The 14,844-nt window shown below is 34.5% G+C and overlaps 2 protein-coding genes across 5 annotated transcripts; both read left to right on the top strand.

Moving 5' to 3' along the window:
- Positions 1-35: 35 nt before the first annotated feature.
- On the top strand, positions 36-3,252 carry LOC117216386. 2 transcript variants are annotated; one of them, XR_004489364.1, is made up of 5 exons: positions 36-912; positions 1,623-1,761; positions 1,841-2,030; positions 2,212-2,285; positions 2,362-2,401. XR_004489364.1 is itself a non-coding variant. In XM_033463064.1 (4 exons), exons 1-3 carry the CDS (start codon positions 277-279, stop codon positions 2,026-2,028), a joined length of 963 nt encoding a protein of 320 aa, XP_033318955.1. In that variant the 5' UTR covers positions 36-276; the 3' UTR covers positions 2,029-2,030; positions 2,866-3,252. The 2 variants fall into 2 exon arrangements, 1 of the variants encoding a protein (XP_033318955.1); XM_033463064.1 differs by lacking the exons at positions 2,212-2,285; positions 2,362-2,401 and adding an exon at positions 2,866-3,252.
- An 805-nt stretch (positions 3,253-4,057) lies between these two features.
- LOC117216551 (PAN2-PAN3 deadenylation complex catalytic subunit PAN2) lies at positions 4,058-14,776 on the top strand. Of its 3 annotated transcripts, none has more exons than XM_033463324.1 (21): positions 4,058-4,487; positions 5,074-5,261; positions 5,425-5,594; positions 5,670-5,790; positions 5,861-6,057; positions 6,146-6,359; positions 6,434-6,567; positions 6,656-6,802; positions 6,889-6,985; positions 8,738-8,971; positions 9,069-9,314; positions 9,387-9,606; positions 10,340-10,519; positions 10,605-10,771; positions 11,110-11,278; positions 11,373-11,889; positions 12,087-12,304; positions 12,383-12,512; positions 12,616-12,837; positions 13,178-13,439; positions 13,530-14,776. In XM_033463324.1, the coding sequence occupies exons 1-21, from the start codon at positions 4,406-4,408 to the stop codon at positions 13,542-13,544; spliced, it is 3,930 nt and encodes a 1,309-aa protein (XP_033319215.1). In that variant the 5' UTR covers positions 4,058-4,405; the 3' UTR covers positions 13,545-14,776. The 3 variants fall into 3 exon arrangements, with proteins under 3 accessions (XP_033319215.1, XP_033319214.1, XP_033319212.1); XM_033463323.1 differs by having other exon boundaries at positions 9,387-9,633; XM_033463321.1 differs by lacking the exon at positions 13,530-14,776 and having other exon boundaries at positions 9,387-9,633; positions 13,178-13,472.
- The last annotated feature ends 68 nt before the right edge of the window (positions 14,777-14,844 follow it).

The following is a 14,844-nucleotide window of genomic DNA, read 5'->3' as shown; positions in this document are numbered from 1 at the left end:
GCGTACGCGGCCGCTTCTGCTTGGAAATCAATATCAACCGACATCCAGGTTCACTTGAAACTGCAGTCACAACAGAATGCGCAACAGTTGCGTCTGAACGAAAGAGATATATATCGTGGCCGATCCCATTGTCGTTCATCCGATAACAATTCGAAAGTTCTTACACCCTCGTCTCGAGTGCCGACCATGTGAACTGGAGCAAAAGCCGCGGTGGATGGTGGAACGTGTCGAGCGAACGAAACGACTCGACATGAGCGCGAAAACCCTGGCCTTCGAATGCAACGCGGTGCAATCATGCAAGATGCAGGAACGTACGAGGAACGAGCTGTGAACGCGATTCGGTTACAAGCTTCTGTCAAGATGTCCGAGAAGCGGATTTCGATGGGCATTAACGTCAGCATTCTCGTTATACTAACCATCTTCGGGGTGTTGCTTTCCTTGCCATTGCGATTGCTCTTGAACACGAATTATTACAGTCGAAACGAAACGATCGGCGAAAATACTACGATACAAACGACGGAGAACGTAACAGTCGAAGCGATAATAATCCCGGTGGATCATCGAAAGTTGAGACGCTGTCCAAGGTTCGAGTACGAAGACAGATTGATATCGGTTTTTCAAAGTGATTACGATGGAAATTGTACTTACACGCGAATCTGTCCGATTAACGACACGAAGGAGGAAAATAACGGAGATGTCGAGAGCGAACCTGTTAACAAAGGGAATAATGAAACGTCCAAGGTATTGAAGGAGATCGTCGGTGAGAATTCGACGGAAAAAGTTGAAGAAAGTGGGAAAGATCGTCGAACGAAATCGGTTCTGGTCGCCGGACACATTCTCGTGACGATGCTTCTCATTTCAGCAATCGCTGCTCTCGTTGAAGTATTGCGAATACGTTTCGCTAGAGATAAGGTATTACAGCGGAAACCGCACTAGTTTATCTTGTAACTTTGATCCAGATAGTGATATATATCCATTCCGTGATCTTTATAACGCACCATTTTTAACGATTATATTTCTCGTCGTTGCAAATCCAATCAGTGTAGATACGTTACAGGTACATTTAAGAGGCAGAGATAGAGATGCTCGTTTAACGAAACATTCGACATGAATGTTCCTTGAAAGCTATAATAGTAGAATATCGATTTAAAGAATAAAAAAAAAAAAAAAGACATCGATGAAAGTAATAGTAATATGCGAACTAGAATTTCTTGGTTGCGACTATGGTCTGTGTAGATTCATAGTACACAGAGAATCTTGATTGACTAAGGTATTTAAAAAACGAAATGTTATAGAATAGAGAATTTCTAGAAGTAGAAGTGTCATTAAATAAATTCTTAGTATCACAGATTAGACACTACCGCAAACAGATACTATAGCATACGATACTAGTTAATCACATACAGTATGGACGTGTAATGTCATATCACGTTAACAAGTAGAACCATATTTTTGTAAAAGTGGATGCAACGAAACGTTACACTGATTGATTTCACGCGCACCGAAATGCATTTTCCTATTCTATGTTGCATAAAGTATATATAAATATATATATATATATGAAAAACAATACGACACGAGTATACAAACATGTATATATATATGTTTAAAAAACGCATAAGGACTCGTCTAAGGCAGATAGTATCAGCTCAAGAAAAACGTCCATGGTCGAGTTACCCGTTCAGAGGAGATTCCTACCGAGGTACCCAATGAAGAGTGCGAGATCTTTCGAAATGCATCGATCTGCTTTACGCCTATTAGGTAGCCGTATAATTAGACCAGCTCGATTAGCCTACATAAACGTATCGTTTAACATAAATGGCACTAAATCGAACCGTAGGTGCGAGACCGCCGCCTCTTATCCGTCGCTCGTCATTCCCAACGCAACCATCTAAACAAAACTCTGGATCGGTCAGTGGAACACCGAATAATCGGAAATCGAGACGCCAATCGGCCGAATCCGACGAAGAGGTCGGAATCCTCATGAGCGCTCTTCATCATCGCACACGCCTGATTCGACGGCATTAAAGGTAATGATTCAAGGCAATACGAAGATCCATTGGAAAAGTAGAATCGGAATTCTTTCTCAAGTGTTGCTGATTCAATTGAATCTATATATCATCGATAATAAATTGCGTTTATGCAGAAGTAACTTTCACAAACTTAAACTCGTATATTAACAACTTAAATTATATTTTACTTCCGTTTCAGTAAGGTCGATCAATTGAATTCTTTGAAAATTCATTCGCGTTAACACTAACAGGGTACACGTCTTAGACTGAATGGTACGTTTTCAACAACATTGTAAATGAGACTAAAAAGATTTTTAATGAATAACATGATTTCAAATTGTTTTGTTAGGTCTTACATATCGCACAACGATTATGTTCACGAATTTTTTGAGACTTCTTACTACTTCGTGAAACAACCCAAAAGGACTTCCAATGAAATCGTTGTTTCTTCCTCTTCATATTTTACAATTCTGTCTACTTAACAGAAATTTTACAGTAGCAAACAATCTTCTAAATCTCCCCCTCCCCCACCCCCGCTGTTAAAATCAACAACAAATCTGCTACCGTTCCACCAACCATAATTTTAATCGTTTTTGTTCTCTATAAGGTAACTTTTACATATTGCTTCTATTTTAATATTTTTTTCTTTCCCAAATAAATATTAAAAAATCGTATAAATGAATATTACATACAGTAAATATATTTAAAAACGTATAATGGAATAAAACGCTATGTCGTAGTATTGAAAATGGCCCATGCTCATTTTTTTGTTTCTTTTTTTTATCGATGATCTAAATCTACATATTTTCCATGAAAATTAATTAATACAATGATATCATTTCTTTCTTTTTAGGTAATACACCCGTAGAAAGCGTCTTTGAGAATAGGTAATTGCAAAATTGAAATCAAAGTGCAAAATGAATAAACACGGCTAGTACATCTAATCTACTCGTACTCTGTAGTATACGATATTGTTATACAAAGCGACGACCGTGTGAAACTAATCAAAATATAATATGAATGTATTTTGGAAAAAAGTTAGAGATTCTCTTCGATACATATTTTCATATTAATAACCGTACCTCACTTTAAACAGCGAATATTTCGACACTTCTGTGATTTTCATCGTTTCTCACGTAATATGTAAAACGTTAATCAAAAATTGTGAAATATATATATATATATATGTACATATGTATATCGATGTCTGACAAATAAATTCTTCCATTCTTTACTCGAATCATTTTATACGAAAATGCGTTTCAAGAAGCAAAGAATAGCATATTCAGATAATTAAGCGAAAATTGTATAATTTACAATTGAAAATAACGAATTTTATAATTAACCTAATTATAAATGTCGTTATAGTAATATCTTATAGGATTATATCTTTTCACGATATTTTAAAAAAAACAAAATGCATTACATTAACTTTAATATTGTCGATGGATATATTAAGAAATAATAGTTTAAATTTTTTAATATAATGCTAAATAAATTCGAATCTTATTACAAAAGGCAAATCAACATATCAAGATGGCGTTATACAAGTGTCGTTATGAATTTAGAACAATAATTATCAAAATATTTCTCAGAAGTACACATACATATATCTTAGCGATTTGAATTTATAGTGCATTTCAAACATATCCACGATATAATTATGAATATTATTTTTTTATTTTACTTACTCTTTCGCGTAGCATGACTGATATATGAGCAGAATCGAACGTTTTTCAATCGTAGACACCGTCTGGCCTGAAAATTCATTCATAAAATTGCTCTGTTACTTTCAATTATTTCTTTAACATAAGAATTTCATGAAATAGTAAAAGTATTTGAATTATATACTTTTCTCCATCAGTTCCATCGATTTCTAACTCCTTTAAACGTAATTTTTCTTAAAATTTCTCTCCAGCTTCGCGCCTTTCTTCCACAATATTTAGAGCGACAACTAACCGAATAATGAAATCTAGGGATTTTTGCGTCGTTGCTATTGGCAGTATTGATTGACGCGCGAAGCAGCAAGTGGCGACATCTTTCAGCCATAATAAAGCTATATAAGGGTGAACGCGTAGAAAAGGGCAAACATGAATTAAAGGTTGTTCGATGAGTAGGTCGGCTCATGTCTTGTGATAAACAAGTGTAGAAAGTGTCGTGCTAACTATAATTTTCATTAGTTCAAATCGGCTGGTAACGAGAAAAGTGTGAATATTCGTGACGAAGTGTTTCGCTTGTTGCACAGTTGCCAAGGCGACTACGGTACGTGCGTGTGCGTGTCCAAAATTGTGCTATGAAAAGAGAATGATCATTGGAGCAACGATTTTACGGCTATCTTCGTATTAACGGTAATTTCATGTTTCAAAATCGAACGACCTGAAGACGGGAATATTATGGAATACTCAGTTTTGGGTCACTACAACCCGTCCATACAGGCCACGGCCGATAGCGGTGTTAACGAACAACAACTCCTTTGTAAGTATTTTATATATATATCATTTTAACACTCTTTCTCTCTTCCGAAGGCGGCAAAATGAATTCGATTACATCAAAATGTGATCTTTACGTCCCAAGATTCGGAAGACTCGAAAAGGCGCGAAACCTCTTTGTTCTATGACACTCGTTGCTCGAATCATGGTGCGCGATCTGGCGTCCCATTAGCCGTTAGTATCGCGTAATATCTTTTGTCTCATTAATTCTTGTCCACCAATTCAATAAACCGTTATTGGTTACTCCCACTCTTTCCGCTGTTTTCGGTACATGATGCTTAGTTCCGATCAGCTGTTCGACCCAAAACAATCTTGCAAAATTCAAAGGTTAGACACGCGATTCAAATCAGCTGTGATGTTGTTGTTTTCAACTGTGAAATTTAGAGGCGCTCGTTCAGGCAGAAATATTACAATTCGGAAACAATGATAACAAAGATTAATCGACGTTAATAATCTGTAACCTACATTCAATGTTGAAATGTTGTCACAAGTTATGTTTAATGATATTGACTGATATTGAAACAACATCAAGAATTTCCATTGTCAACATCTTTTCTCATCTTTTATTACAGGGGAAGAACCAAATTATGTTTTAACTGGTGATGAGTATGTACCTGCAACAGAGCAATTTGGAGAAGAATTTGCCGGGGCTGAATTCCATGAAACTCGTACTGTACTTGCTGATGGGGGGGATAGATTTGGAGTTTCCACTGTCACCTTTGACAATGTCGAAGAGCTCATGTGGATGGGAAATCAAGGGGTATTATAACATTTATTGTCTAGTTAACAAATTATACATTTTGTTACTTTTATCATTTACTTTATGTAATTCGTATGATTAAAATAACATCTAATTCATGTTACACTGTGATATTTATTAAATAATTATTAAAATTACATTGACTAAGAACAATGCTTCATAGGGTCATGTGACGTCTTATTATGGGCCTGGTTTACAAAAGTACACCTCGTTTCAAGTTCATGCCACTCAAGAAATTCGGCATATTCATCCATTAGATGAAGGAATTTTAATTCTGACACAGAGTTTACTACGATGTCAGTTGAGACGTGGCATACCAATATTTTCGCACATGTATGTTAATTTTGTAGTATTTGTATGACATTTATGAACTTATGAACTTTTTGTATAGAAATAAACAATTTGTAGGTCACCAAATATGATAGACATGCAATGCATGCTTCAAATTTCACCAACAGGATTACTTATGGGGGGTCATCAGGAAAAAATTATCAATTTTGATCTAACAAGAGGGAAAGAGACTGGATTAGTGAGTTTCACCCTATTGATAGAATAACATGATTATGTGGATATGTATTTGTAACATATTGTATTTATAGGTACATGTAGGAGAAAATGGTTGTGCAATTTTAAGGCAGCATAGCAGACTTATATGCTGTGGCAATCCTGCTGGACGAATCGATCTCAGGGATCCAAATACATTATCAATAGAACATACTTTTGATACTCACAGTGGTTCTCTCAGTGACTTTGATGTTCAAGGAAATTACCTTGTTACTTGTGGTTTCAGTAACTGGTAAGATTTAGAACACCATAATTAATATATCATTGAGAACACTATTGTAATTGTTAAAGTTTTTAACTCATTTAATTTCTTGATTTAGTCGTCAGGGTTTGACAGTAGATAGATTCTTAATGGCATATGACTTGAGACAAATGAGAGCATTAAGCCCAGTTGCAACTTTGGTGTGCCCTCTTCTATTGAAGTTCCTACCCAGCTATTCCAGTCGTTTAGCTGTTGTAGCACCATCGGGACAAATGCAACTTCTTGACACTATCTATGCTAATGTACAGCCATCTGTGACATGCTTGTATCAGGTAAATGTTATATGTCATATGTGCAAAAGGGTGATCTATAATTACATAATGTACAAGTTTTCTTGTATTGATAGGTTGCAAATAGTGGAGCAATATTATCCTTTGATGTATCTTCTACATCTCAGTGTCTGTGCTTTGGAGATTCGGCAGGTTCTATACATCTTATGTCTACAAATACATCCGAGCCCCAGTTTAATACATTTTCTCGGTTAGTAAATATATTAAATCTTTTAAATAAAAAAATTCCAGCTGAAGTTAGAAAGCATAGAACAATGATTCTGTTTTCATTTATCCAGACCAACTGAATTTGCTGATCCAGTTGAGCCACTTCCACATATATCATTCAATGATGATATTACACCACTAAGTTCAATACCAATGTATTATACTGGACAGCCATTATTGAGCGATTGGCCAGAGGAATTTTTGAGAAATGTTTATAGGTAGGTAATGATAACTGACAATTAAATTGAACAAGTAGTGTTAATAAAAAAAACTAATTCCAAACTTGTTTTCTATATCTTTACAGAAGAACACCACCGATTGATCCTGAAATATTGCGTACAATGAAGATGCAAGGAACTATAGGTTATGCTCCAAATCCCCAGACGTTTCGCAGAAATCAAGTGAGAAAAAAATATTCTCCCACTCTTGTACAATATTCTTCTCCGACTCTTCTAAATCTCTCCTAAAATCCGAATTTCCAGTCTTTCATTCTCAGAGTGTTTTCCATGACTCCCATTTAAGATTATACTATCATATTAGTCTTGATGTTTGACTTTTTTGTTGCCAGTTACACCAATGGGAGTAAAACAGAACAAATTATCGCTGCCAAACGTGGACAGTCCTCATTTATCTTTAACTTTATATAGTTTTAAATCAGTCCTTAGAAAGAACAAAGTTTGTCTTTAGGGAGTTATATACTTGTGACTGAATAGTTGTTTTTGTATGCATTGACACATATAGTTATTAATTGTTATTAATTGAATCAGTTATCAGACAATATTAGTTGCATAACATAACTAAGAAGTATAATCTAATTGACGACTTTATTATAGCTTCAGTGGTATAAATTGATACAGTCAATCGGAACGATATATTGTAAGGAAAAGGAATTCGAGCTCCATACTTTCAATTTTTTAGAGAAGCCAGAATAATATGATGTGATTTAAGACTGATAACATTTCGTGATAAATATTGTAGTCGATGAACAACCTTAAAAGATCGTGATATATTTTCATAAGCTAGTCTACAACATTCTAATAATTTCCTGTATGATAATATGTATGAGAGAAAAAGATCTAAGTAGGACATTGAACACGTGTATTACATAATATTCAAATCTTTCTCTTAATTTTAGTCAATATATTTTTCAATTATACATGGTGGCTGGTAACTGGTGGTACAAGCGGAAAGGGGGTGATTCTACGCGAAAAAAGAAGTCGAAAATATAGAATAAAAATTTTTTTTGTATATAATGAATATAGTTACTGAATTCTATTATTTTCACCGATAAAAGTCCGTTACTGTAGACTTTTATTATAAAATATAAACATTAGTAAATTTGTCTCGAGCCGAATTTCAAATTTTTAAGAATCTTACTAAATTTTATCTAAATATCTTTGAAAGGTTGAGAAATATTGACATTTATTTTAAGGTCTGCATACCAGTAGCACCTTAATGGCTGTGTAGAATTGCAGTTATTGAAGAGCAATGGTTGCATCTGCCTTAATTTCTTCAAAAAAGCAATAACTTTTTTACTAACTTTTTATCAAGACAAATATGAATAATGTGCCAATCTAGGAATTACAATGAACGTGTTCTAAAATGATGTACATATATATTGCATTGCATAATTCGCGATATAGTTTCACGAATTATTTAAAATATGCTCTCTATAGGCTTATGTTATGCTCTTTAACTCCGTATGTGGTGTAATTTTAGTTTTGATCTACTTTCCAACAAATCATATTGTGTTTCAAATTTTGAAGTCTTGAATCTCAAGAAGAACGCTATTTACTGCCTTTGATTTCGCGTTGGAGCGTTTGTAATCGATGCATTTCGTTCGAATGGTTGTTCTAGTTTAATGATTTTGTGGCTAATAATCGATAGTATATCTAATGCCTATATAGAATATATTCCTTCAAGAATGTAATAATGGAAGTTGTATTTGAGTGAAATAAAGGTTGTAAGACATACACGTAAACCTAACTTATTGGCTCGGTCCCACGCGTATTCAATAGGTATTATTTATTTTTTTATGGTGTAAATCACGTTCATATAGTACATCGTAATTTTAATCTTATTAAATTTATTTAAGAGAAAAAGCGAAAGTCGTTTGACTGATTGAAGAAAAATAAATAATACCTCTTTTGCAGATACCTTACAATTTGGAAAAACGTCGGGGAGTAGTCGCAAAGCTTTTCGGTGGCGATTCACGATCAAAAACAGATGACGGTACCTTTGTGGCCATACCTAAACGTTATCGCAAAATCGAGTTGAAATATTCACGTCTCGGTTACGATGAATTCGATTTTGATCAGTATAATCACACCAACTTCTGCGGTCTCGAAGCAACTCTTCCTAACAGCTATTGTAACGCTATGTTGCAGGTAAGCTTAGTTCAATCAGCACAATGAATATCCAGAAAGCTTATTCTTCTTGCAGGGAAACAAGCTCAGATACTCATATCTATCACGTATTTTCCAGTTACTTTATTATTGCGAACCTGTAAGAATAGCCCTGCTCTCTCACTCGTGCCAAAGAGAATTCTGCCTATCCTGTGAGCTAGGATTCTTGTTTCACATGTTAGACACGTCCCGAGGACTGCCTTGTCAGGCAGCCAATTTCCTACGAGCTTTCAGAACGGTTCCCGAAGCAGCAGCTTTGGGACTTATACTCAGCGATCTCCACCCGGAAGCCAAAAGGAAAACGAATTTGATGCGATTGATACAGGTATGTCTCTAAATACAGAACGTCCGTGTCTGTGTTAAATATTAATATGTTAATACTACTGTTGAATTTCAGAGTTGGAACAGGTTTATATTACATCAGATCCATTACGAAGTTCTGGAAACAAAGAAACGGCAACTGGAGGAAGAGGAAGCTGCTCGGCTTAAATCAGGACCAAAATGTCCTCCATTCGTTTATAACGAACAGGATTTCCCTAGCATTTTGCAGGACATTGGCTCCCGATATAGAAGCCACGCAGAAGAAAGGAAGAAAAGGAAAAAACAGGAGGAGGATGGTAAATATATGTGGATCACATCGAAAGGTAAACACAATTCATGTGTAACCTTTTTATTGGGCACTTTTTGTGTTTATTTTTCATTTTGTATATGATTATTTGTTACACTTATTTGACCATTGTGGCGACATATCCAAAGAATACAAAGAAATTTTAAGGTTTTAAAGTTTTAAGTTTTAAAAAATTTTCTTTTTTTTTTTTTAGTGATAAAAATTATGTGTATTTTCATACCTGTATTCTTGGGATATACAGAGGTTGCCAGTTAATCCTCTTTTTTATTGCGCTAGGTTTATGCAGAAAGTTTTTTAGTCTCTTGTTTAAGCACGTTTTTTTTAATTTTGTTTTTACCTATATTTCCTCTTCTTTTTTATAGGAAAGATGACATTGTTTTCTGGGAATGCATAGCCTATTTGCAAAAATTTGTTTTGCGTCTGCATTGCTGTAATTTTCAATAAATTCATTAAACTTTTCATTTTATATTTTTAAGAAGAAAATCAGAATATTTTAAATAGCGATATTATTTGTAAAAAAAAAAAAGGATAGCAATAATACATTGCAAATATAAATACTATTCTCCTGAAATTAGCATAGTAGTAAATAGATCCTCATGAAAGGCTATTGAATTTTTTTATGTATTTTTTTATAAATTTCCATTACTAACGTATACTATCTTACAACTACAAAAAAAATAATGATATTCGAAAAAACTTATACAAATATTTATTTCGAATAGACAAAAACAGCAAAAAATCTATCGAGGAGAACGAAGTACGAGATGAAGAGACAGAGATCAGTCGTCTGTTTGGATCCGAACAAATGCATATACACCGCTGTCTCAAATGTGGGCAAGAAGCTACGAAACATTCCATCATGTTGCTATGTAACTTAGTTTATCCGGAATTAACGCATCCTTGTAAGCCACTATTTACGTTATATGTATGTTGGATATACACATCAATTATCATTATACAAAATGAATGAATTTTTATCCTTTGCAGCCGAAGAAGTTCCATTTACGAATGTTCTTATCCGTAGTTTAAGACCCGAGAAAATTACACCTGCATGGTGTGACAATTGTCAGAAGTTTACACCCACACTCCAGTCTCGACAACTGACTAAACTACCTCAAATATTAGCTCTGAATTGTGGTTTAGATACACAGCAGGTACATCAAACACAATCTTATAAGTGTTTCATATAAAAATCTAGCAGTTATAACAGGGAACAGTCATAAATATAAAAATATTCTTGAGTAATATGAAAAAGTTTTACAATTACTATTATTTTACCAATATCCAATATTATTTTACCAATTCCGCAATGTCACTATTTATAATATTCGATATGAAATACTTCGTTACTCATTATTCCTAATCATGTCCTGCACATTGAATAATTTAATAACTAATCATCAGAGTTCTTTCATGACTGCATCTCATAGACTGCAAGCATATACTAATTTCCATGATGACTTTTAACATTCTAAAATTACCACTATTGTAGGATAAAGCATTCTGGCAAGCGCAAATGGACATAGTCGTTCAAAAAGTATTAAATGGCAAAGAAAGTAGTCCATCTTCGAGTCCTGTCCCCATTACTGCAAAACCATGTCGATATGGCAACAATTGTACTCGTATTGGCTGTAGGTTCAGACACATTGGCAGAGATCCAGGTACAGTTACAATCCATTTTACAATTTTTCAGAATTTTCATTATATCTTACATAACTAACATTTTCGATCTGTTTTATTTAAATTTTTTATTAGAAAATATACAAACGCCACCAGTTACTCCACCCATAACAACTTCAACACCGCAATCGGTCACAACACCGCCTAGTCATTTATACTATTCTCATTCGTGGATTCCACACGATATAGAGATCTCTTTGGATAGCAATTGTGAATTATTCGTAGAAAAAATTAGCACTCCAAAGAGCGACTCTAACGAAAGTAGTAAAACGGTCAATGAGGTCATAGTAGAAAATGGTCAAGGGGATAATAGGATACAAGAATCTGAGATCTCCGGAGAAGAAGAGAAAGTGGTTAAAAATCATGTTAACGCAGTACGAAATGACGATGTGGAGAAAGGAAACAAATCTGATGAAAATTTGGATAAGATAAGCAAAATTCGGTATAGTCTTAGTGCTGTGGTTTGCTACATCGATGATAAGAGTAATGAAGATAAGAGGAATATCGTTGCGCTATTGCGAGTTGGACCAAATTATCATGAACGATCGGCTGGCAGTGCGGTGTCGCAGTGGTACATTTTTAACGATTTTTGGTACGTAAATGTAATTCATTTTCTGTACTCAATGATATTAGAATAATCGACAATGAATCATATGGATGGCATGAATGATGGAAAACTTCGAAAAGTTTTCTATGCATACAAATGTTCTAAATTGGAATCTTACTTTCTTCGTTAGTTTTATAGAGTTTTGTTTTAAGTTACAATGAAAATTTGTCTATTTTGTTTAGTATATCCGCAGTGACACCGCAAGAAGCGGTATGGTTCAATCTTGATTGGAAGGTTCCATGTGTCCTTCATTATACTGCTGTACCTGCACCTGAACCAGCACCATTTGTCAGTCCGCTTACCTATGATGTATTTGGTGAAGATAAATGTATCGCTCGCAGTGGAGGGACAAGGGGTATCACGTTTACCCCATTGACGTCCGACGAAATGCCTAAAACAGGTTTTTCTCAAATATAGAAATAAAAGACATTAAATTACATACGTAAAATGGTATTAACTGATAAAATTATTTCTATAGGTGAACTAGTTGGAATTGACGCTGAATTTGTAACGTTGAATCAGGAAGAATCTGAACTTCGTAGCGATGGAAAAATGTCCACTATAAAACCAAGTCACATGTCTGTTGCACGTATAACTTGTATACGTGGGTATGTACAATTTTTAACTATTTTCTTATCATTCTTACATTAGTATAGCCATTTTTTGGATCACTATGTTTCTTGCTTAATATTTTTTTAATCCCTTAAACAGCCAAGGTCCCCTAGAAGGAACTCCCTTTATAGACGATTACATAAGCACTCAAGAACAGGTAGTAGATTACCTGACAAAATTCAGTGGGATTCAACCAGGTGATTTGGACGCAAACTTTAGTAGCAAGCACTTAACAACTCTAAAATCAACGTACCAAAAACTACGATTTCTCGTTGATAATGGGATCATGTTCGTTGGTCATGGCCTGAAGAATGATTTTAGGTAATTACTTTTTGCTTTTATTATGTAGCGGCATATGAGTCATAGGACAATTCGAATCGGGAGTAACTCATATTGTTGTGCCTTAGTGTTGACGCTGTTTCGAGTAACATAGCGAGTCAGTATAGCGATCAGCATAGCGAATTATTATAGCGAGACATACGGTAAAATTGAGTGAACGACGGTTACGATCGACATACTCTATCTCTGTACTTATATTTAAAGTGATTTTAATATACATTGACTATTACATTTTTACCACTCGTCTCTTTAATATACTAACACGCCTAATATCACCTTAATCATATTGATTTTACATATGTTTTTTTCTCGTTGTTCACAGAGTGATAAATTTAGTCGTTCCACCGGAGCAGGTCGTAGACACAGTATTGCTGTTTCATTTACCTCGTCATCGTATGGTATCGCTGCGTTTTCTTACGTGGCACTTTTTGGGTAAGAAGATTCAGTCGGAAACACACGACTCTACTGAAGATGCCAGGGCTGCTCTCGAGTTGTATCGTAAATACAAGGAGTTAGAGAATTCTGGAAAGCTGGCGGAATCGTTAAAGGAGCTTTACAACGTTGGCAACCAACTACAATGGAAAGTAAGGATGATCGATTACTTAAAATACCCATAGCCAAATATATATAAATATTTTTAATTAATGCTTATTAATTAATTTGTCTGTCTTCAGGTTCCGGATAGCTGATACGAGGATGACCCTCAGGAAGAAGTGTATGATTTAGTTACATGCAAAGACAATGAAGTTTAGACGACAATTTTGAAGTGTAGTCATAAACAAATCGAGGATTGAATTTTGAACTATAGTCATAAACAAATCGAGGATTGAATTTTGAAGTATAGTCATAAACAAATCGAGGATTGAATTTTGAAGTATAGTCATAAACAAATCGAGGATTGAATTTTGAAAAAACGTTGTTTATTATTTTGGTCCATGCGTTTATCCTGTTCGAAAAGAAGTTCAATTATTCGTACATAGAAACTAGGGAAATTCCAAGATTATGTCTTGATGATGTCGCGGGTGTTAATGATTACGGGTACAACTACATTGTTAATCGTATTTAGTATTTTCTTATCTCACGACATCGGCTCGTATAAACATAACTCAATTATCGACCGTAAATTGTAAATCTTTTAGTTAGCCTCCGCCTGATCGAGATTATTGTAAATTATCAAGCAAGACGTTAGAGAAAACAAAATTTCGCGTTGATCGTAATTTTTCGGCAAGGATCGAAACGAAATATCTGGTACGCATTCAGTGGCCATCGTATATACATAATATTGTACATACATATTATTCGATAGCACATTAGTTTTTGAAGAGTATCGACCTCACACTGCCGAAGATGGTGAATATATTTATTTTGTTTTCTCGATGTATCTTAAATGGAAGATAACACATACACGTAAACCATTCTGCTTGGTAAATTGTTTTCTCTTCAACGACACACTACTTTGATCACTGAATTTGAGAAATTCAAAAAATTTATCAAAGTTCGAAAATTATTTCGATCTTTCGATATTGAAGTTTCGAAGACTGAACGTTTAAACGAGATAAGTTAAATTGGTATACAAAAATATTTTACTAAATTATCAACAAATTTTGATAAAAATAACGAAAAAATAGGGCGTTGAAGGGCTAACAATACGTGTATATAACGAAAGATTAATATTTTTAGCAATAATCCTAGAGGTGGATGAGTATGTCTGTACGAAACGTTTCATGATTTCCTTTTTTTATATGTATGTTTTTTAAAATATTGACTTTTGTACCGTTTTTCCCAACGACAACTCATTAGAGAAGGCAGAAACCGGGGGAAAAAAATACGAAGACGCTTTTTTACAAGATTTACTTCGTCCCGGTGGCAGATTTCATTTTGTCTCACGAATATACGCAGACCATTTTCGCTCGATCGAAAATTAAATCAATCATTGAAAGAACCAGAAATTTTTCTAAACACTTTTTCTACTTCGAGGTTCTTAAAACG

This window comes from Bombus bifarius, unplaced genomic scaffold, assembly GCF_011952205.1.
Source record: "Bombus bifarius isolate JDL3187 unplaced genomic scaffold, Bbif_JDL3187 scf7180000010271, whole genome shotgun sequence".
NCBI lineage: Eukaryota > Metazoa > Arthropoda > Insecta > Hymenoptera > Apidae > Bombus > Bombus bifarius.
Note: the sequence above shows the minus strand (reverse complement) of the source record. Positions and strands in the feature narration are given on the sequence as shown.

Coding starts and splice junctions, on each gene's coding strand:
- LOC117216386 (XM_033463064.1), top strand. CDS start 277: ATGCAACGCGGTGCAATCATGCAAGATGCAGGAACGTACGAGGAACGA. Junction 913..1,622: donor TACGTTTCGCTAGAGATAAG/GTATTACAGCGG, acceptor AAAACGCATAAG/GACTCGTCTAAGGCAGATAG. Junction 1,762..1,840: donor ATCTGCTTTACGCCTATTAG/GTAGCCGTATAA, acceptor ATCGAACCGTAG/GTGCGAGACCGCCGCCTCTT.
- LOC117216551 (XM_033463321.1), top strand. CDS start 4,406: ATGGAATACTCAGTTTTGGGTCACTACAACCCGTCCATACAGGCCACG. Junction 5,262..5,424: donor TGTGGATGGGAAATCAAGGG/GTATTATAACAT, acceptor AATGCTTCATAG/GGTCATGTGACGTCTTATTA. Junction 5,791..5,860: donor GAGGGAAAGAGACTGGATTA/GTGAGTTTCACC, acceptor TTGTATTTATAG/GTACATGTAGGAGAAAATGG.